This window comes from Cotesia typhae, unplaced genomic scaffold, assembly GCF_013202065.1.
Source record: "Cotesia typhae breed Kobodo isofemale line unplaced genomic scaffold, CoteBio_Ctyphae scaffold_45, whole genome shotgun sequence".
Lineage (NCBI taxonomy): Eukaryota > Metazoa > Arthropoda > Insecta > Hymenoptera > Braconidae > Cotesia > Cotesia typhae.
Genome location: NW_027423777.1, coordinates 2,904,327 through 2,924,085, shown reverse-complemented (window position 1 = coordinate 2,924,085; position 19,759 = coordinate 2,904,327). Strand labels below are relative to the sequence as shown.

At 24.2% G+C, this 19,759-nt stretch overlaps 3 protein-coding genes and 1 long non-coding RNA gene across 4 annotated transcripts; 2 read left to right on the top strand and 2 right to left on the bottom strand.

Moving 5' to 3' along the window:
- Nucleotides 1–3: 3 nt before the first annotated feature.
- Nucleotides 4–1,436, bottom strand: Arpc3a (Actin-related protein 2/3 complex, subunit 3A). Its single transcript, XM_074257754.1, has 4 exons — nt 1,295–1,436; nt 1,043–1,222; nt 406–601; nt 4–288 (listed from the first exon to the last, which is right to left on the bottom strand). Exons 1-4 carry the CDS (start codon nt 1,298–1,300, stop codon nt 134–136), a joined length of 537 nt encoding a protein of 178 aa, XP_074113855.1. The 5' UTR covers nt 1,301–1,436; the 3' UTR covers nt 4–133.
- Nucleotides 1,437–1,497: 61 nt separating this feature from the next.
- LOC141536943 (uncharacterized) lies at nt 1,498–2,742 on the top strand. Its single transcript, XR_012480819.1, has 4 exons — nt 1,498–1,636; nt 1,931–2,016; nt 2,351–2,441; nt 2,627–2,742. It is a non-coding gene; the product is annotated as an uncharacterized LOC141536943 (long non-coding RNA).
- Nucleotides 2,743–5,182: 2,440 nt separating this feature from the next.
- Rpl15 (ribosomal protein L15) lies at nt 5,183–7,401 on the top strand. Its single transcript, XM_074257753.1, has 4 exons — nt 5,183–5,363; nt 5,561–5,697; nt 6,814–6,924; nt 7,105–7,401. The coding sequence occupies exons 1-4, from the start codon at nt 5,192–5,194 to the stop codon at nt 7,297–7,299; spliced, it is 615 nt and encodes a 204-aa protein (XP_074113854.1). The 5' UTR covers nt 5,183–5,191; the 3' UTR covers nt 7,300–7,401.
- A 907-nt stretch (nt 7,402–8,308) lies between these two features.
- LOC141536940 (tubulointerstitial nephritis antigen-like) lies at nt 8,309–19,685 on the bottom strand. The gene is made up of 8 exons (XM_074257752.1): nt 19,380–19,685; nt 11,388–11,688; nt 10,742–10,805; nt 10,400–10,598; nt 9,741–10,036; nt 9,474–9,673; nt 8,578–8,732; nt 8,309–8,502 (listed from the first exon to the last, which is right to left on the bottom strand). The coding sequence occupies exons 2-8, from the start codon at nt 11,671–11,673 to the stop codon at nt 8,383–8,385; spliced, it is 1,320 nt and encodes a 439-aa protein (XP_074113853.1). The 5' UTR covers nt 11,674–11,688; nt 19,380–19,685; the 3' UTR covers nt 8,309–8,382.
- Between the last annotated feature and the right edge of the window lie 74 nt (nt 19,686–19,759).

Here is a 19,759-nt window from a genome sequence, read left to right as displayed (position 1 = left end):
GACTTTAATTTTATACTGTATATTTTATGTTCAGTTTACGAGGAACTGGCAGTTACAGTATTTTTGTAAAGAAACTTTAATATTAAAAATAAGAAAATTAATTAATTAATTAATTAATTAATTAGCAACAAATTTATTGACCAGGTCCGGAGAGAGATTTGTCCATGAATTTCTTCTTGGCGAAACACAGCCACCATTTGCTTGGCTTGCCATTATCGCTGTATACTTTTTCGACAAGTCTTGCTGCTGTTTCTTGGCGAATTTGTTGTAAATATTGTCTCATTTTATCTGAAAATTTTTAGTGTTCTTTAAACAATTTTTAAAAATATTTGAGTGTTTAATATATAGAAATACACTGATAAAAAAATTAATTTGAAGCAAAAAAAAATTATTATAAATAATTACCAGCTTCATCAAGAGTCTCTGGCTTAGCGTAAACAGAATTCAATGGAAATCCTGGATCACCAGGAATATCAAACTTAGATATCGCCAGCGAGTACATTTCCGTCAGCGCTTGATTATGTGTAGCACATTTTTGCAAGCGTTTCAAGCATTCCGTGATATACAAAGTTATATAAATAAGCAATCTGTCAGCTTCGTTCTGAAAATTAAAAATTTTGATGACTAGAAAAATAATAACAATTAATTTTGCAAATATTTGATAATTTTTTTAATTTTTATAACAAATTATGACAAGGAAAAAATTGACATCTAGAAATTAAAAAAAAAAAATAAAATAAAATAAAAAATGCAATTTTTTTTCAATAATTTTTTAGAACAAATTTTTTTGCTAAAGAAAATTAAAAATTTGTCAGGTGACGGCTAATTTAAATGTTATAAAGTAATAAAAATTAATTTAGCAGATATTTGATAATTTTTTTAATTTTTGCAACAAATAAATTATTAAAAAAATTGACACGTAGAAATTTGAAAAAATATAAAATGCAATTTTTTTTAAATAATTTTTTGGAACAAATTTTTTTGTTAAATAAAATTAAAAAATTATCAAGTGACAGCTAACTTTAATATCACAGAAAAGTACCTTGATTTCATAAGTTCTAAAAAAGACATTGGCTTTGAAAAAATAAAGACCTTCATCAATGATATCAAGCTCGGTATCAGGAGGACAAACCGGAGCTGGACCTCTGAAAGTCGTCTTCAAAGGCAGCATGGCCATATTACCCAGTAATTTGTCACTTTTCGTGAAACTTGAGTGATAAGCCTAAAAAATATTTATTTTGATAAATTTTTATTAATTTATTAAAATAATTTCAAGTGAAAATTTTTGACTTACCGGCATTTTAACTTTTTACACTTCAGCAAAGGTAAGTTTTTATTTTTTTAATTATTTAATTTAATTTATTTATTATTGCATCAATAATAGGTGTGGTATTATTTCCTTAATAAAATGATCAACACAATAAATGACAAATGACTAATTTACATTTTTTGTCAGCTTAGGTTAGGGATGACAGTGATAAAAGAAGAAATCTTTTATCCAAAACTCGGATGGTAATAAGCCGACATTTTAAAATTATCTTAGCAGACATGTTTTTTATTTACTTAAAAAATTCCTCCATTTTTCATTTCTCATTTCAACTTGAACTTCTTACCGAGTTCCAGCAGAATCATCATGGTGAGTAAATTTTATTAAAAATAATTAATCTTCATAAATAATATCAATCTTACAATTTAAAATAATTATTTTTATATAGTATTTTTAATCTAAATTTACAAATTTATGTAGTTAAATTATTGAGGTTAATTTTATTTGTAAAAATATAAATATGATGAATTGTACATGCACCACTATTACTAAATAATGGAGATTATGTAAAACTGATTTATATATTATAAAAAAATTTATTTATGTTTTTTTCAATATTTATTTTTATTAATTTAATTATTTTTTTTTTTAAATAATTTTCAGATTGTATTCATTTGGATGAGCGTGAATTGCCATAAAATAAAATTCCAGGATCCAGAAACTTGAACTTTGAACTTAACAATTAAATGGTAAAAATTTACACTTCATTATAATGAAGCAGACATTTAATAATTTTTATAAATTTCTATTTGTGGAATTTTTTTTTTTTTTTTTTTATAGTAATTCTTTAATAATAATTTAATTGTAAAATTGTTAAATGTCTGTCTGTATCATAAAATTTATTTAAAATATTTATAAGATTAATTTTAATAATTAAATAAACCTAAATGATGATATCTTTTATTTTTAAAGATTTTCTGTGGTTAATATAACTTCCTTGGATGTCTGAAAATTTTCAATATTTTTATTTAATTATTTTACAATTTATAAAAATTTTAATTTATAAAGAATTTTTTATTTTAGGCGTGAGCTGATTAATATTTTGAAATTTCAAGTTATGGACACTTGAGGCTGAAGAAGTAACTCCATAAATTCATCATTTAAAATTGAAAAGGTAATTTATCAATTATCAATAATTGGAATTTAATTTTTATAATTACTTGCAAATGATGATTCGTACATGCACCACTCTTACGAAATAATGGAGATTATGTCGAGCTGATTTTAATTTGATAATCTAATTTTATTTTATTATTTTATTTTTATTCAGTGTTTTATTATTTGATTTTTTTGCTACAGGTTACTCTGCGGAGAGATGCAGAAATTCTTCGAGGATTGGATCAAAAATTTACTCAAGGAAATGAGTAAAAATATGAAATTAATGTAGTTGAAAAATAAATCTTCAATAAAATAAATCTGTTTTTTTTTTTTTTTTTTTTTAAAAAAAAAGTAAACTGAAATTTTTAAAAATCCTTTTTTTTTTAATTTATGTGAAAAATTATTACAATAAATTAAAAGAAAAATTCCCCAAGTAAAAAATAAAAAATCAATTTTTCAAAAAATATTTTTTTAGCTAAAATTTAATTAAAAAAAAATCACTGAATTCATTAAATTTAATATGTTAATTATTTATAAATAAATTTTAATTATAAGATACTTGAATGAATTTTTATAATTATAATTTTAGTTAAATTTAATAAATTATTGATGCCAAAAATTATTTTTATTAATTTCTTCAAATTAATAAAAATTATTTTTATTAATTTTTTCAATGTAATAAATTAATTAAATTAATTACAAATTTTTTTCAGTTTAAAAAAAAAAAACGATTTTTTAGTTGTAGAAAAAAAACACCAGAGGGCCAGCCAATCAGAGCGCTGATGGCGTTAGAAGCGGAGTGGGAGAAAAGGACGCTACCAACGGTTTCTGCAGTCCCGACGCAGCAACCGAACTAGTAACATTTCTTTCCGCGCGCGTCGCGTGTGTTTCTTTCTTTGATTGTTATATTTTAATATTTTACATAAAATTAATTGAGTATTTAGATTCTAATTATTTTTCATTTAATAAATAATTAAAAATTAACAAAGTGATTGGTTTTATTTATAAAGTTTTTTTTTTTTGTGTGTGATAAATGAGTGTGAATAAAATGTCGAGTGATTTGTGTTGACAAAGTGATTCTAAGTGAAGTGTCGAGTGTCAAGTGTTGTGATAGTGAAATTAAAAGATATCTGATAATTATTATAATTTTTTAATATGATCCTAAAATTAACAGATGACAGTTTTTTTATTTTGTGAACTAGAAATTAGACGGCGGCCATTTTTTATAACTACCGAGCGTTAAAAAATGGCAGGTGGCGGCTAACTTTTAGCTCACGATAATTTTTAATGAAACTAAAGTTAGACGACGTTTTTAATTTTTTTGATAATTAAATAACAACAAAAAAATATTTTTGAAAAATTGCAATTACAGTTTTTTAAGTTTTTAACAAGTGAAATTTATAATTGTTTTTTTTTTTAATCATTTTTTTTCGATAAAAAAAAATTCTAAAAATTTTTAAATGTCGGCTAACTTTTATCATTTTTTTTATTAAAAAAAAATAGAATAAAAATTCTAAATTTAGGTTTGAGAAACTAAGTGCAATTTTCTAAAAATATTTTCTTAATTTAAATTAAATTAAAAAAAAAAAAAAAAAAAAACTGTCATAATATATTGATCAAATAAAATCAAAAAGTAATCAAGTGTGTTAATTTAAGTGTCAAGTGTTTTGTGTCAAAAAAGTTTATCAGCTGTCAACTGCAAGGAAGGAAAGTAATTCAGACTTTTTCGTCAGTCCAGCAGCTCAATTCTGTCAACTGGCATCATTTGGTAGAGAAATAGCAGTTAAGTGATGAAATGTTAGCTGATTATAACACTTGGATTAATCCAGAAAGTGTTTACCCTTCTGCATATTTTTTCTCTGCCAAGGTTTGTTAATTTTTTTAATTAAATAATAGTAATGAAATTATTTAATGATTCACAAAATATTGATCAAGTTATAAATTTTATTTTTTCTATTTCAAATTTATGATAATTTTTAATTTTATTTAATAAGCACATTTTTTCTGAAAAATTATTTTTAAAAATTGCATTTTTAATTTTTAAAAATTTTTACATGTCATTATTTTTTTCTTATTTTTTTGCTACAATTTATTTGTTAAAGAAAATTCTAAAAATTATTAATTATACAAAATTTATCAGTTTTTTTAAAAAGTTTTAGTGAAATAATATAGTGATTTTTATTTAAAAAAAATAAATTCGGTAAGTAATTTTTTATTAAAAAATAAAAATTCTAGTAAGTGACTTTTTATTTAAAAAAAAATAAATTTTAATTTTTTAATTTTGTTTAAATCAAATTTTATAATTTCCAGAATTTCCAACATTTAAAAATTTCCCGCTAAAATATTTTTAAGATGTCGCTAGTAAACAACGGCTAAAATAATAAACTAAAGCGCCACCTAGTGAGATCTCCAGCAGCGGTCCAACTTAAAAGAACACATAGCCTAGAATTTCTTTTAGACTTTTGCTCTGAGTTCGTATTGTGCAGGGTGAGTTTTATTTTTTTAATAATCCGTCAAAATAATTGCAATCGGCTTATAAACAATAAAAACTTTAATTATTATTAAAAACAAGTGTTTAATCCACAAATTTCGGGGATAATTTTCACTCGCGGATTAAATTTCACCAGAATAATTAAATAATTGTCGGCCTAACCTCACTCGCGGTCTCGACCATGCATACTTTGTTTATGCGACTGACTGAGCAGGCTCCAAGTTAAAAATTTGTTTATAAAATTAATTTATTTTATTCTATTTTAGGTAGTCACGATGGGAGCTTACAATTATATCACTGAGTTGTACCGCAAAAAGCAGAGCGATGTTATGCGGTTCTTGCTCCGCGTCCGCTGTTGGCAATACCGTCAATTGACAAAATTGCACCGTGCCCCCAGACCATCTCGTCCTGACAAGGCACGTCGTCTAGGATACAAGGCCAAACAAGGTATGTTTTTTTATTATTCATCAATTTCTATTTCTAAATTTTATTATTATTGATTTTTAAATGATGATTCGTACATGCACCACTCTCACGGAAGAATGAAGATTATGTCGAGCTGATTTTTTATTTTATTTATTAAAAATTGTAAAAAAAAAAAATTTCTTTTCTTGGACAAATTTTCAATTATTTTATTTTTACAGGTTTTGTTATCTACCGTATTCGGGTACGTCGTGGAGGTAGAAAGCGCCCAGTACCCAAAGGAGCTACCTTCGGTAAACCCAAGAGCCATGGAGTTAACGAATTGAAGCCATCGCGTAAGCTTCAATCTGTTGCTGAGGTAAGTGAAAAAAAAATAATAATTTTTTTTTAATGAAATCAATAAATTTAATTTTTTAGTTTTTGTTATTGAAATAACTTAAATATTTTTTTTTTTAAATTAAATTGACAATTATTTTGGAAAAATTTATATTAAAATATGCAGTTAGTAATTCAAAAAAATTTTTGAACAATTGAAAAAATTTTTTTCAGACAAGTAATTGATAAATTTTTTTAATTTTGACGAGTTTAATAATTTTATTGATAAAATTTTTATTCTAAATTTTTTATAATTTATTCAAAAATATTATTTTCTTTTTTAACTTTTAAAAATTTTTTTTGTACTGTTAAATTTTATGGTAAATATTTACGAGTAAGATCAACCGTTTTAATTTTCATTTTTTGAATGAAATTTCTATTTGCTTTTGTTGATAAAAATTTTTTAAAAAATACATAAATAAATGAACAATTAAAAAAATTTGATTATCACCATTTTAATAAATTTTACAAATTTTCAAAAAACTTTATAATTTTTTTACAAAATTGTAATATGCAATTTTTTTTTTAATTGTTCATGTGCTTCTTAAAAAAATATTTATCAAAAAAAATTAAAATATAAATTTTATCCAAAAATTTTGCTAATTTTGTGTTGATAAATTTTTTAATTTTTGAAAAATTCAATAAATTTATTGACAACAATTTTTATTCTAAATTTTTTTTGATTTACTTAAAAATATTTTTTTTTAAATTAAATTTTTTATCCTAAAAATTTTTTTTCAACTAACTTGAGAAATTTTTCTCTACCATTAAATTTTATTTTTCATTTTTAACAATTTACAGAATGAAAATATTTTATTATAAATTTTCTGGAAGAAAATAATTCAAATTTTTTTTTACAATGTTAAATTTTATTTTTAGTCATTTACAAAATTAAAAATTTTCTAAAAAAAAAAATATTCATTTATTTCCAATAAAATTAAATTATCTTAGAAATGAAAATGATGATATTTTTCTTTTTATATAAATGAAAATTCCATGATTGATATAACTTCCTTGGATGTCTGAAAACAATTAAAAATTAATCTTAAATTTTTTAAACTAGTTATTCAAGTTCTAAAACACAAATTTTATTTTTCAGGAACGAGTTGGCCGTCGGTGCGGAGGTTTGAGAGTTCTCAACAGCTACTGGGTGGCCCAAGACTCTTCCCACAAATTCTACGAAGTAATCCTTGTTGACCCATTCCATCCGGTAAATATCAAAGTCTTAATTTTATTTATTTTTTGAAACAATAAATGAATGACGAAACTCTTCTTTCCCCATGTTCTTGACTTGATGAAGGATAAAAAAAATACAGAATCAAAACTCATTAAAAAATCAAAATTATCCACAAAAAAATTTTATAATTAACAAAATTTTTAAAAATTTCAGGCAATCCGCAACGACCCCAAGATAAACTGGCTCTGCAAGCCAGTCCACAAACATCGTGAGCTCCGCGGCAAGACATCTGCTGGCAAAAGTTCTCGCGGTCTTGGCAAAGGACATCGGTACTCTCAAACAATCGGTGGTTCCCGACGTGCTGCTTGGCTCAGAAGGAACTCGCTTTCTTTACGCAGAAAACGATAATAAGTTTAACACTGATGCTGATGTGATGTCGATAAATATAATTGAAAAATTAAACACAGTTGAAATAATTTTTTTAATAAAAACCATTCCATCGGTATCGTATTTTTTTTTTTTTTTTTAAATTAAAGTGAAAGACCCAGTTATTGACTCTGGCCTAATTTTTTAACACTTGCAATTCTAATATAATTAAAAAAATTAAATGTTCTAAAAAAAATTTTTTTTCTTGAAATTTATAATTAAAAAATTATTTATATTTAAATCATTTTTCTCAAGAATAATCACAAAAAAATCTATTAAAATTTTTAATAAAGATTTTTAATTTAATAAAAAAAAAATCAAAATTTCAAATTTTTTCAGGCATAAATTAACATTTTTGAAAATATAAGCTCACCCCGACATTACACTCATCAAGACCTTTCATTTAAGTACCCACATCAATTTTTCATATATTTTATATATTACATATATATAAATATAAAAAATATATCAAAAATGCATTTGGGTACTCAAATGAAAGCTCTCGATGAGTGTAACATCAAAATGAGCTTATATCTTAAAAAATTTCAATAGTTAAAAAAGCACAGTGCAATTTAACAAAATTTATTATTTAATAAAGCAAAATTTTATTGATTTTTTTTTAATTAAAATAAAATTGCAAGTGTCAATAATTGGGTTTTTTTTGCCTCAAATTAAATCAAGGATTCCAATCAATTTTTTTACATTTAAAAATTTTTTATTTTTAAATTAATACAACGATAACAAATTATAAATTTATTAGATCTCGGTTTAATTATTAGTTAATACATTTATGATACATACAATCAGTGATCTACATAAATAATTAATACACGTTTTATAAAATACACGCGATACACAATCACACATCTCTTTTATTTAATTGACAAGCTTTAATTATTATTCATATATATTTTTTTTTTATGAATAATAATTAATGATCAATTTAACAAGAGATTCATTAAATGCTTTCATTACTTTTATATTATACATATTTCTCTTTTATATTATATTTTTATTTAATTAATTAATTAATATTATTTATTACATTAGGTTAAGTTACTTTGGCTACATTGTTTTTGCCCATATACCCAGGACATAGGTTTCTATTTCACATTCGTTCGTTCCTTTCACGATTCTGAAGAGTCCGTTTTCGCCCCAATTTGTTCCCCAGGAATTGGCAACGAGCTAAAATAATTTTTATTAATTATTTATAATTATTAATAATTAATTATTTATTTTTTATTTTATTTTTAAACTTACCCAATATTTAGTTGGTTGATAATTTCCAACGAGTTCTTCACCCCATCCTAATATTCTAACCGAATGATAACCAGAAGGATAATTATTGTCTAAGTTTGAGTGCTTGTAAATACCGCTTTGGTAGGTGAAGAAATCTTGGTGTACTCGCATTGTTGCTGTAAAAATAAATTTTTTTATTCATACAAAATAATTTAAAAGTTAGTCATTTTTACAGTGATTAGAAAATAAGCACTAAAAGTACTGTATCTTCGAAAATATTGAAAATAGCTCCATAGTATATCAACATTTTTTATAGGAAATTTATTAAGCTACAGCTTTGAACTCTTATATTTTTTTCCAAAAATCAATATTTCAGAAGATATAGCCATTTTTATAATGACTAGATAATGAATTTTCATTTTTCACTTTGTGAGCAATATTTAAGCTACTATATCTCCGATAATATTGAAGATAGCTCCATAGTTTACAAACATTTTTTATAGGAAATTTATTAAGCAAAAATTTTGGATTCTTATATTTTTTTCTAAAAATCAATATTTTGGGAGTTATGGCCTTTTTTAGTGATCAGATAATTATTTACTTTTGGGTTAAAAAAAAATTTTTTTTTTTTTAAATTACAATAAATAATAATTCATAATTAATTAATAGTTAATAATAATTAATTTATAATTATTACTATTATTATATAAATAATAAAAATTTTTTAATAAAATAAAATTAATAATTTTTTAATAAAAAAAAAATTAAAAATTTTAAAGATAATTATAAAAATAAAATTTTAAAGTTAAATATTCTTCAACGTAAAAAATTTAATTACAATAATTAATCACACTAAAAAATCTTCTTCATAAATATTTTTGTTTTAAAATAATAAATTACATAATTCGTAATTTTACCTTGTACGGGACCAGATGTTAAGATTTCTTGCATAATATCAGTTTCATTGCCAAGTCTATAAGCTGGGCCAACTTTATATAGATCAGTCCTCAAAGAATTTCTTGGAGTCCGACATCCAGCGTGCCTTAAGGTCGTTTTTCTTCGCAATTTGCACTTGTCTTCATGCCCTACCCATGGATAACATTCTTCGTCCACAAGTCTACAAAAAAAAAAAAAAAATTTGATTAAAAAAAAAATTGTAAAAAATTTTTTAAGTAAAATCTTACCCAAATTTTCTGACAAAGTGCCATGCGCGGTCAAGGTACCCGCCTCTGCATCCTTGCTGGCCACGAATATTGCAAGAAATTAGATGCTGGGGACTGAGGTCAATGTCTTCAGAGCCTTTGCTCATCAGAGCAAACCGATCTGAAGCAACATCTGCCGTAGAAATGGCCCAAGAAGCCCCACACCAACCTTGATTTTTTACACCGCCGATGTCTCTGGGCCACCGGGACCGTGCGTCGAATTCACGGGGCAGAGATTCGGGGTTGTAAATTCTTTTCACGGGAATCATGTTATGAATCTGCGAAAAAATCATTAATTAAAAATTGAATTTTTTAATTTAATTATTCTTGATTTTTTTTTAATTTTCCCCGAACTACGAAATAAAGTGGAAAAAATATCAAAATGCGATGAAAAATAGCTCTAATTAAAGATAATTATTTAACATTAATTTGATAGATTAAAGCTATCTTTTACGGGTTAAAAATTATTTGAATAAAAAGGGCCAAAATGCTTTAATTGAAAAATTTTTTCAAATTTTTAAAATCACGGAATTAATTAAAAAAATCATCAAAACTAGACAAATTATAGTTAGAATTAGAACCGACTACAATAGATTACCTAACAAATTAATTTTTAAATGATTAAAAAATTTTTTAAGTACCGATTTAGCAGGATTTAAAGTTCCTAATTTATTTTGAATTCCATTTTCGAGAGTACGGCCCCAAAGCTCAGAATAATTTGTCGCAGTCCAGCCTAGTCTCTCGGTTTCGAGGTAAAGAGTGCTTAGCAAATCTGTTTCCATCAGACATCGGTTTTCTTCGCAGAGTACATCTGCTCGTTTGCCCAGTGATGAACATTTGCTAAATAATAATTTTTTAAATTATTTATTAATCATTAAATTAACATTTGAAAAATTAAAAATTTTTTTAAAATATTTCTTATTTTTTATCAAAAATTTAAATTTAATAATGATTAATTTAAGAATTAAAAAGATAATAATTACCAAACATTGCAATTTATTTTAAATGTATCACCATGTTCGTAATATTTTCCTTTGAAAAAACATTCTGAAAAAAAATAATAAAGTAAAATTATAAATAACAATAAAAATAATAATGATAATAATAATAACTAGCAACCTTGCAGTCAAATAAATAATATTTTGCTTTATTAAATAATGACTTTTGTTAAACTGCACTGTATTTTTTTAACTGTTGACATTTTCAAAGAGATAAGCTCATCCCGATGTTACAATCATCAAGAGCTTTCATTTGAGTACCCACATGGCATTTTTGATATATTTTTCATATATACATATATATAATGTATATAAATATATGAAATATATGAAAAATTGATGTGGGTACTCAAATGAAAGCTCTTGATGAGTGTAACATCAGGGTGAGCTTATATCTTTAAAAATGTCAATAGTTCACAAGATACAAGGTCATTTTTCGATTATGTACCTAGAGATAGAGCATTTTCGAATACAGCCTAAATACTTATCATGATAAATTGACTATCGGTGAGAATAATATGAAATTTTGAAAAGGCAAAAATTCAAGTCAAGACCATTGCAATGACACTGAATTTGGACACAAAACATTTCTTATTCTCTTAATAATGTAGATAAAAATAATAATAATTACGTCGAATTTCTCCAACATCATCATCATCTATCGGTAAAGTGATCCCTCGACAATGTGACCAGTAATCAGGACAACAGTCTTCCTCGCGAGTTCGGTTGCAGAATTCATCGCAGTAGCATGTAGTCTTCAAAATAGGCGCGCTGCAGTCATCATGTCTTCCCGGGCAACACCTTCCGTTGTTGTACCTCCCGGCGCAGTAAGGTCCCGGGGGAAGTCCCGAGTAATTTGGAATCGCGCTTACGGCTATCACAAAATTCGCGATAAGGAGCGCCAGGAAATAGCTCATGATGGCAAAAGTTCACTGAAAATAGATTAAACAGAAAAATTTATAATGAACGTTATGTTTTATGATTTGGGTTTTATAGTATTGTGTATTGTATGTGCTATAATTTTACAATAGATTGTAATTTATCGCCCGCGAGGTATTATTTATAATGGGTGAATTTATTTTTTATAGGTTGTATTTATAGGCTTTGGAGCATTTTTTACGCAAGATCAAATGAGGCTTATTGTTTTAGGAGGCGATATTAGTGATACTATAATCCTAGGGCCAATTAATCTCTTTGTTTCGAGTTTTAATACCTGTTAAATTTATATCAAGGTTGACAGTTTTATTTATAGAGCTTAGATTATTTTTATTTAAAAATTTTTATGATTGGTTTTTTTCTTTAAATTTGTGATTATTAATTGTAAGATAAATATTGGAGATACTTGGACATAAAAAATATATGAGACCTTTTTTTGTAGGAAATTAAATTTTCTATAAAAAACGTCCTCATCAATTTCTCCCAATCTCTTCTCATTCAGCCGAAATTTTAATTCTAAATTCAATTTTAGATAATTTGATCAGACTAGGCACAGAAAAAAAAATTTCTTGTCTAAAGAACAAAATTCTTGGCTCAAAAATTTTTCTTGAAATTCTATTTTTAGTGAAAATAATTGTTTTTAATTCAAATTATCATAAATATTTGAAACAATGAATTTTTGTATTTGATCAAGATTTTTAGATACTTTAGGGAAGCAGCGCCACTTACTTCTGAGAAAAAAATTTTCTTACCTTAAGAAAATTTTTCTCTTGAATATTTGATACCCATTTTATATTATTTTAGCGTGCAATTATATAAATTGAATGAAAAAAATAATTCAATATTATTTGAAATCTTAATCAATAAAAATATTAATGAAAATTTACTTCTATATTTATATTTAATTTTTTGGAGCAAGAGAAAAATTTTCTTAAGTCAAAAAAATTTACTTCTTAATCATTTATTATTACTACGCAATTTTTAATAATAATAATAAAACTAATTGGTTTAGAATTGCAAGCTATAAATAATTAATGACAATGACTGAATTTATTTCCGGCTGAGGATTGCGATCAGACGTGTAATAAATAGAATAAAAGTGTTGACTAACACTTACCTCATGTTTTTCTGCTCAGTCTACAATAGTACACAATATATATGTAGACACATATTTGATATAATATTATCGCGGTCTAATCTACCCTATTATGTCTTGTGTCTTATGTCAGATAAAAGATAAAAGATAAAGCTGAAAAATTAATCACGGAACAAGTTAAGCAAAGTGTATTCAGCAATGTCAATACGTATGTTTACGTTGCAACTTTTTTCTCTTACTCGGTTCTTTTATTATTATACTCATACTTATACTCTCGTTATATTCTTTATTTTAATTATAATTTAACCTGAGCGAGCTATAATAAGCACTGGGTCATAAGACGCTTTTTGTTTGATTTGAATTATTTTATTTTTATTATACACTTTCGTTTAACGGGATTTTTTTTTTTTCATTGTTTTGTGATAAAATATATTAAATTTTTTTTTTTTCATGAAATTTTTTATTTATTTTTTCTAGAAATTTTTATTTTAATATTGATTATTTAATTATTTAATTTTTTGGAGTAATTTTTAATTCTGGTATAAAAATCAATAATTTCAATTTTTTATCGTTTTGATATTAATCTTATAGATTGGAACAGTCATGAGAAAAAAATTTTATCTTTATGTTTGATTAATGAAAGAAACTACGCATTTTTTTTTTTTTTAATTTACTGAATTAAAATTTAATAATTGAAATATTCTCGCTATAAAAATCATAAGATTAATTTTAAATATAATTAAAATTGAAATTTTGGCAAAATGATTAGAGATAGAACAAAATCATAAAGGACCTTTTTTGTAGAAAATTAAATTTCCGACAAATAAGGTCTCGTATTAATTGTTCGTATCTCTAATAGGTAGCCCAGAATTTAGACTTTAAATTTCTCTAAGCACGTGATCAAACCAGATTATCTGAAAATTTAATTTTGAATTAAAATTTCGGCAGAATGAGTAGAGATAAGGAAAAATTGACAAGAACCTTTTTTATAAAAAATTTAATTTCCTATCAAAAAGTACTCTTGTGATTTTTTCGTATCTCTAATAGCTAGCTCAGAATTTAGACTTTAAATTTTTCTCGCAAAAATAAACGCAACTTAAACTTTTATTATTATTATTATTATTATTATGTAAACTAATTCTATTTTTTTCGAGATTAGACATGACGGATAGATTGATGCATCTAGTAGCTAATAGTTCGCGTGGGCGTTAAATTTATGAATATTAAACACAAAGCATTATTAAATGCATGACAACAAGCAAGCACCCGACGCCCACTTGTCGTTAATGAAACTAAATGGGTCAAGAACAGAACAAAGTACCGAGAAGTATGACTATGATACGCACAAGATGCCAACAAATCGATCTGATCTGATTTTATGTTCTGCGCTAAATTTTCCGGCTCAATTATAATTTAATTATAATTAATTACAAATAAAATTTTGACGGGTCAATTTATAAAATAATTTATGCCAGATCAAAGAATTTAAAGAATTCCATTCGAGAATCAAGAACGATCGTTAAGTCATAAGCTAATGTGATGATGATCGAATGAAGTTACGTGGCATAGTTGGAATAACGCCAAAAATTAAATCATCTAAGTGATTCACAATATTGATAAACAATGACAAATAGTTTATTGCAGAGGATAAATTAATCATCTCTAACGTTATCATCATCACATCGTTTATTTATTTTAGACAAATTGGTTGTTTAGCAATTTTGTTAAGAAATTTAAATAGTATGATAGTTGACTTTTGTACTTGCAATTAATTCCGCATTTTAATATACAAAGTAATTTACATTTTTATTGGACGTGTTTTTATTGAACGTTATCGGCTATTAATTTAATTAATTATTAAAGTCAAGGTGTTGATTATTTTATTAATTTTTTTTATTAGTTCTGAATTTTTTTTAATTTTATGGTTTTTTTTATTTAAATTTTTTAGAATTTTTAAAAAAATTAATTAAAATTTTTTAGGATTTAAATTTAGAATTTTAGAATTTTTTTAAATTTAAATTTTTGAATTTTTGAATTTTTTTTAATTTAAATTTAGAATTTTTTAAAAAATTGGTTAACATTTTTTTAGAATTTTAGAATTTTTTAGAAAATTGATTAAAATTTTTTAGAATTTAAATTTAGAATTTTTGAGAAAATTAATTAAAAATTTTCGATGATACTTTTAAATGTTAAAAAATAAATAAGAAATAATAAAAAATTATACTAAATAATTTTCAATACAATTTAAAATGGAATTTTAAATTAATATTTTGACCAAATTATAAGAGATAGCAAAAAATAGATAAGAAACTTTCTTGTAAAAAAATTTTTCTTTTTAATTAATTTTATTTCACCAAAAAAATTAATCAGAAAAATTTTTTAAGCGTTAAAAAAAATTTTTCTAAAAATACAAAAATTTCAAAATTAATTATCTAATAGTTGCGTTAAAAAATCAACATTCCAAGACTAACCCATGCAATAATAAAAAAAAAAAAAAATAAAAAATAGAATATTTCTTCCAAACAAAAAACAAAACAAACATTAGTTAAAATTAATAGTGGCTCCACGGTGTCGTTAACCACGATTAAGTCATCGTGTAAATTTAAAAAAAGTAATCTTTTTATTGGTATGATATAATACGGCTCTAATCTGTGGTACTTAGCGTCTGAGTGTATGTAATGCCGTAATACGTTAATACGTTAATCGGTACTTTTGATCGTACACTCATTCATCCGATCCTCAATTAACATTCCAATTAAATCAACCACTTATGGATTTAATAATTCCATTATTTATTTACTATCTTCTCGTATCACAAATCATGCATCGCTTTCCCAATTATCAATTACAATTACGCATTTTATTTCGCTAATATTAATTGCCAATTAAAATAATTGTTACTATTTTAAATAGCAATAATAAATAATGGCCTTGTTGCTTATCGCATTCATCTAGATATTGATACTGTAAATCTCCGCATTCTTTTCATAACTCCTGATAATAATTATCATTGCTATTTTTTTTTATCGCAAATTTTTACTAAAATTTTATTCCTATTATTCAATTAAATATCTACAATTAATTATTATAAAAAATAATAATAATAAAGTTGGGAATATCAATGACACTGATCTCTAAAAGTGGGACTTAAGCTCTTTCTGAATAGTAGTTTCTCTGTAGAATGAAAGCAAAGCTTCATGCTTTGAACGTTTTTTGCTTAGATGCGAATCGTAGAAGAATTTTAATAAAAAATTTTTATAATTAATGGAGCTTGAAAATTATAATTACTAATTTTTTTAAAAATTAAATATGATTTTTTTAGAATTATTAATTTTTTGAGCCAAATATAAAAAAAATTAGAAAAAAATTTTTTTTGTAGGAAATTTAATTCTTTACAAAAAAGAATTTTTTCAATTTTTTTTTTTTTTTATTTTTTTGATACAAAAATTTATGTTCTTGAAAATTCTTAATAATATATATTCTTAGCTTAGTAAATTGTTAAATTAATTGAAATAATTTTTAGTTAATTTAAATTAAGCTACTATCTTCTTTATCTATTATTCAAAGATAAAAATTAATGCTCTTCTTTTCAAAAATTAATAATTCATAATATTAGAATATTTGATCGCCATTGAGTTTTTTGAACTAAAAATTTTTCAATTGAGCAAAAGTATTTTTTTTTTTCAGTGTATCATTAAGGCAGAATTTTAATTTAAAATTTGATTTTTAAATTATTTGATTAAGTCGCGGGTATAGAAAAGTTTAAATTTAAAATTTTTGGTTTAATATTGTATAAAAAAATAATTTGGTATAAAAAAAAAGTTCACTTGAGCCAAGAAAATATTTTTCTTCCTAATTTTTTTTCTTGAGCAAAAAAAAATTTTTTTGACAAGAAATTTCACTTATTCCAACAAAATTAATTAAGAAATGTGTATCTTGATTCAAAAAAATTTATTTAAGTCAAAAAAATCTTGTTGTTTTGAGAAAATTCAGCCTCTTGTTCTAAAAAATTTAGTTCTTGATAAAAGTAAATTTTTTTGTCTTGAGAAAATTTCTCTCTTGCTCCAAAAAATTAAATATAAAGATAGAAGTAAATTTTCATTAATATTTTTATTGATTAAAATGTCAAATAATATTGAAACAAATTTTTTTTTTTTTTTTTTCAATATGTAAAATTGCACGCTAAAATAATATAAAATGGGTATTAAATATTCAAGAGAAAAATTTTCTTATTTTTTTTTAACCAAAAATTTTATTTTTCAGTCAAAAAATTTTTTTTACAAAAAAATCATCAAGGACCTTGTAGAAAATTTAATTTCTTTAAAAAAAGGTCCTCAATTTCTCCCTTCTCTGATAATTTAGCCAGAATTTTAATTTTTAATCTTGTTAAAAATTGGTCTTATAATTTTGATGATATTTTTTTTTAATTTTCCAATTAATGTAAATTTTTGTAAAAAATATCGAAAAATTAAACCAAAGTTTCTTCAATCTCATAATTAATAAGTCTCGGCAGTCTTAATGAGTTTCATAGTAACACATATCAAATTATATTAACTCAGTGAATTGTTGATATGATACACTCAAGCGAACCCGATTCCCGTTTCCTGACAATTCTCACGCCCCGATAAAAAATAAAATCCGCGATTATAATTTTTTAAGATACCGGAAGCTGAGGTATTTATTAGCGCCGGTAAGATAACTCCCGATTTCATGGAACGTCCGGTAATAATTTTCCATAAGAAGGTAATTTTACTAAATTATTAAGAAATTTTTTTTGAGATAAAATTCCACAATTTTTAAAATTTTAATCTTGATTATTATATTAAAGATTCATGCAAAAAATCAAGAGATAAAAAATTAACAATTAAAATTTAAGTAAATATTATAAAGGTTATTATTTGAATACAAAGAAAAATATTTTTTTAATTTATTTTAATGTTTTGTGGTTCAGTTTTAAAAAACACATCAAATTTAATAGAGTGACAACTCGCTAAGTTTAGTGTGAATACAAATTCGCCGGAGTATATTGAGTGTGTTTTACATATTACGATGAAAGCATTTAAAAAAAAAAATGAAACATTAAGACGAAAAAACTCGTCTGAGTGAAAATAAAAAAACATCCTTGACTGACAGAAGACTTCAAACAATTGCTAATTTATTAACCAGTTCGTCCTCGCAGTTAACCAGGATATTTTATTTTATTACATATTATAAACATAAATATTGTAAATATTTTATTTTTTTACTGCCTCGAATAGTTTTGCGGAACAATGACAGAAAAAAGTTAATAAAAATGTTAAGACTTTATTTCATAATACTGCTTATTTAATAACCTGCTGAATAATAATAATAATAATAATAATAAAAATAATTTTTAATTTGATTTTAGAAAATTTTATTAAAGAAGATTAAAGTCAAAATTCTAGGCTTTTTTGTAGAGATACAATAATTGTACTTTAGACTTTTTTGTAGAAAATTAAATTCTTTATTAAAAAGGTCCTCATAAATTTTCTGCTATCTTTTATCGTTTAGCCAGAATTTCAACGTGAAATTTTTTTTTCATATAATTTTATTAGACAAAAATTTTAAAGTCAAAATTTTGGGATTAAAATTAAGAATAAAAAAAATTTCTGAAGGATTATTTGTAGGAAATTAAATTCTCTACAAAAAAGGTCTTTTTTAATTTTTTTCTATCTTTTATCATTTGGCCAAAATTTCAATTTTAATCTTATTAAAAATTTATTTTTTTAAAATTATAATTATTATTATAATTAAAAAGCCAAAAAAAAGGCCACTCGGTAGCCGAAATAGAAGTAGATTTCATAATTTAATCTGCCAAAAATTTTAATGATTTTTAAAAAAAAAATTTATTGCAAAAAAAACCAAAAAAAGAATATTTTTTGCAATTTTTGAAATTTTAAATCTGTTCTTATTCGTGATCTACTTGATTGAGGGAAATAAATTAACATGGAAATTAAAGGTTATTAAATAAGCTTCAAGATGCAATTAATAAAAATTTGAAAAGTTATTGCATTCAAAAGTTATTGCAAGAAAAACCAAAAAAAGTTGAATTTTTCAAAATTTTTTGAAATTTTGAATCAGCTCGTATTTCTAAAATAATTGACCGATTCAGCTCATCCTCGAAATTAACCTCGGTAATTATTCGTATAATATTGCCGCTAATGAAGATCCGTTAAAAATTGAACGCAATAGTTAAATTTCAATGAAATCTATAAAAAATGATAAAATATGTCAACTTAATAAAACTTTATTAAATTTATCACAAAAAATTTAAAATAACAATAATAAAAAAAAAAATATATTGCAGTGTAAATATTTATGAATTGCTCGCTAATTGATGCAATAAGTGAGATCTTAAACGGAAGCTTAACAAGTAATCGAAAGTTACTGTCACTTTTCATCGTTTAAACGACTGTAACTCCGAAAATATCGCTCCTACATAAATTTTCAAAGATACAATTTTTATAGAAAATTACATTTGCTACAAATTTTATTCTAAAAATTTCTCCCTAAATCCAATAGTTTCTGAGAAATCCTTTTTCGAAGCATATTGAAAAAAAATTTACTTACGTAAAAATAATGAGCGATAAAAACTGAAGCACTTGGACAAAAAAAATAATAAATAAAACTAACAATGATAAATGTCTCGGTCGCGATGTTGGCGGCTTGAAATCACGAGCCGCACTGAGTGATCCCCAGTAGCGGAGGTAAACTATCCAACTAAACTTTGAGTATTCGATTTAAACTCGACGACGTCATGCATTTCTTCCCGCGCCTTGCGTCCGTGATATCACACACTTTTCAGTCTATAAATGTATTACCGTGGTGTATTGTAATAGTACAGTGTACATATTTAAATTTATAAGATGACAATCACAATAACAGAGCACCGATAGTGCCTAAGCCGTCTGATCAACTGAAATCATCTCTCCTGGTCGCAGGCATCGATA

What these genes read in the sequence shown, in the direction of transcription:
- Arpc3a (XM_074257754.1), bottom strand. An exon ending in TTAGAACTTATGAAATCAAG is followed by an intron (nt 602 to 1,042) that starts GTACTTTTCTGT and finishes TTTAATTTTCAG; the next exon opens with AACGAAGCTGACAGATTGCT. An exon ending in AGAGACTCTTGATGAAGCTG is followed by an intron (nt 289 to 405) that starts GTAATTATTTAT and finishes AAAAATTTTCAG; the next exon opens with ATAAAATGAGACAATATTTA.
- Rpl15 (XM_074257753.1), top strand. Translation starts at nt 5,192, where the DNA reads ATGGGAGCTTACAATTATATCACTGAGTTGTACCGCAAAAAGCAGAGC. An exon ending in AGGATACAAGGCCAAACAAG is followed by an intron (nt 5,364 to 5,560) that starts GTATGTTTTTTT and finishes TTATTTTTACAG; the next exon opens with GTTTTGTTATCTACCGTATT. An exon ending in TTGTTGACCCATTCCATCCG is followed by an intron (nt 6,925 to 7,104) that starts GTAAATATCAAA and finishes TAAAAATTTCAG; the next exon opens with GCAATCCGCAACGACCCCAA.
- LOC141536940 (XM_074257752.1), bottom strand. Translation starts at nt 11,673, where the DNA reads ATGAGCTATTTCCTGGCGCTCCTTATCGCGAATTTTGTGATAGCCGTA. An exon ending in TGATGTTGGAGAAATTCGAC is followed by an intron (nt 10,806 to 11,387) that starts GTAATTATTATT and finishes ATTTTTTTTCAG; the next exon opens with AATGTTTTTTCAAAGGAAAA. An exon ending in AACATCTGGTCCCGTACAAG is followed by an intron (nt 8,733 to 9,473) that starts GTAAAATTACGA and finishes TTATTTTTACAG; the next exon opens with CAACAATGCGAGTACACCAA.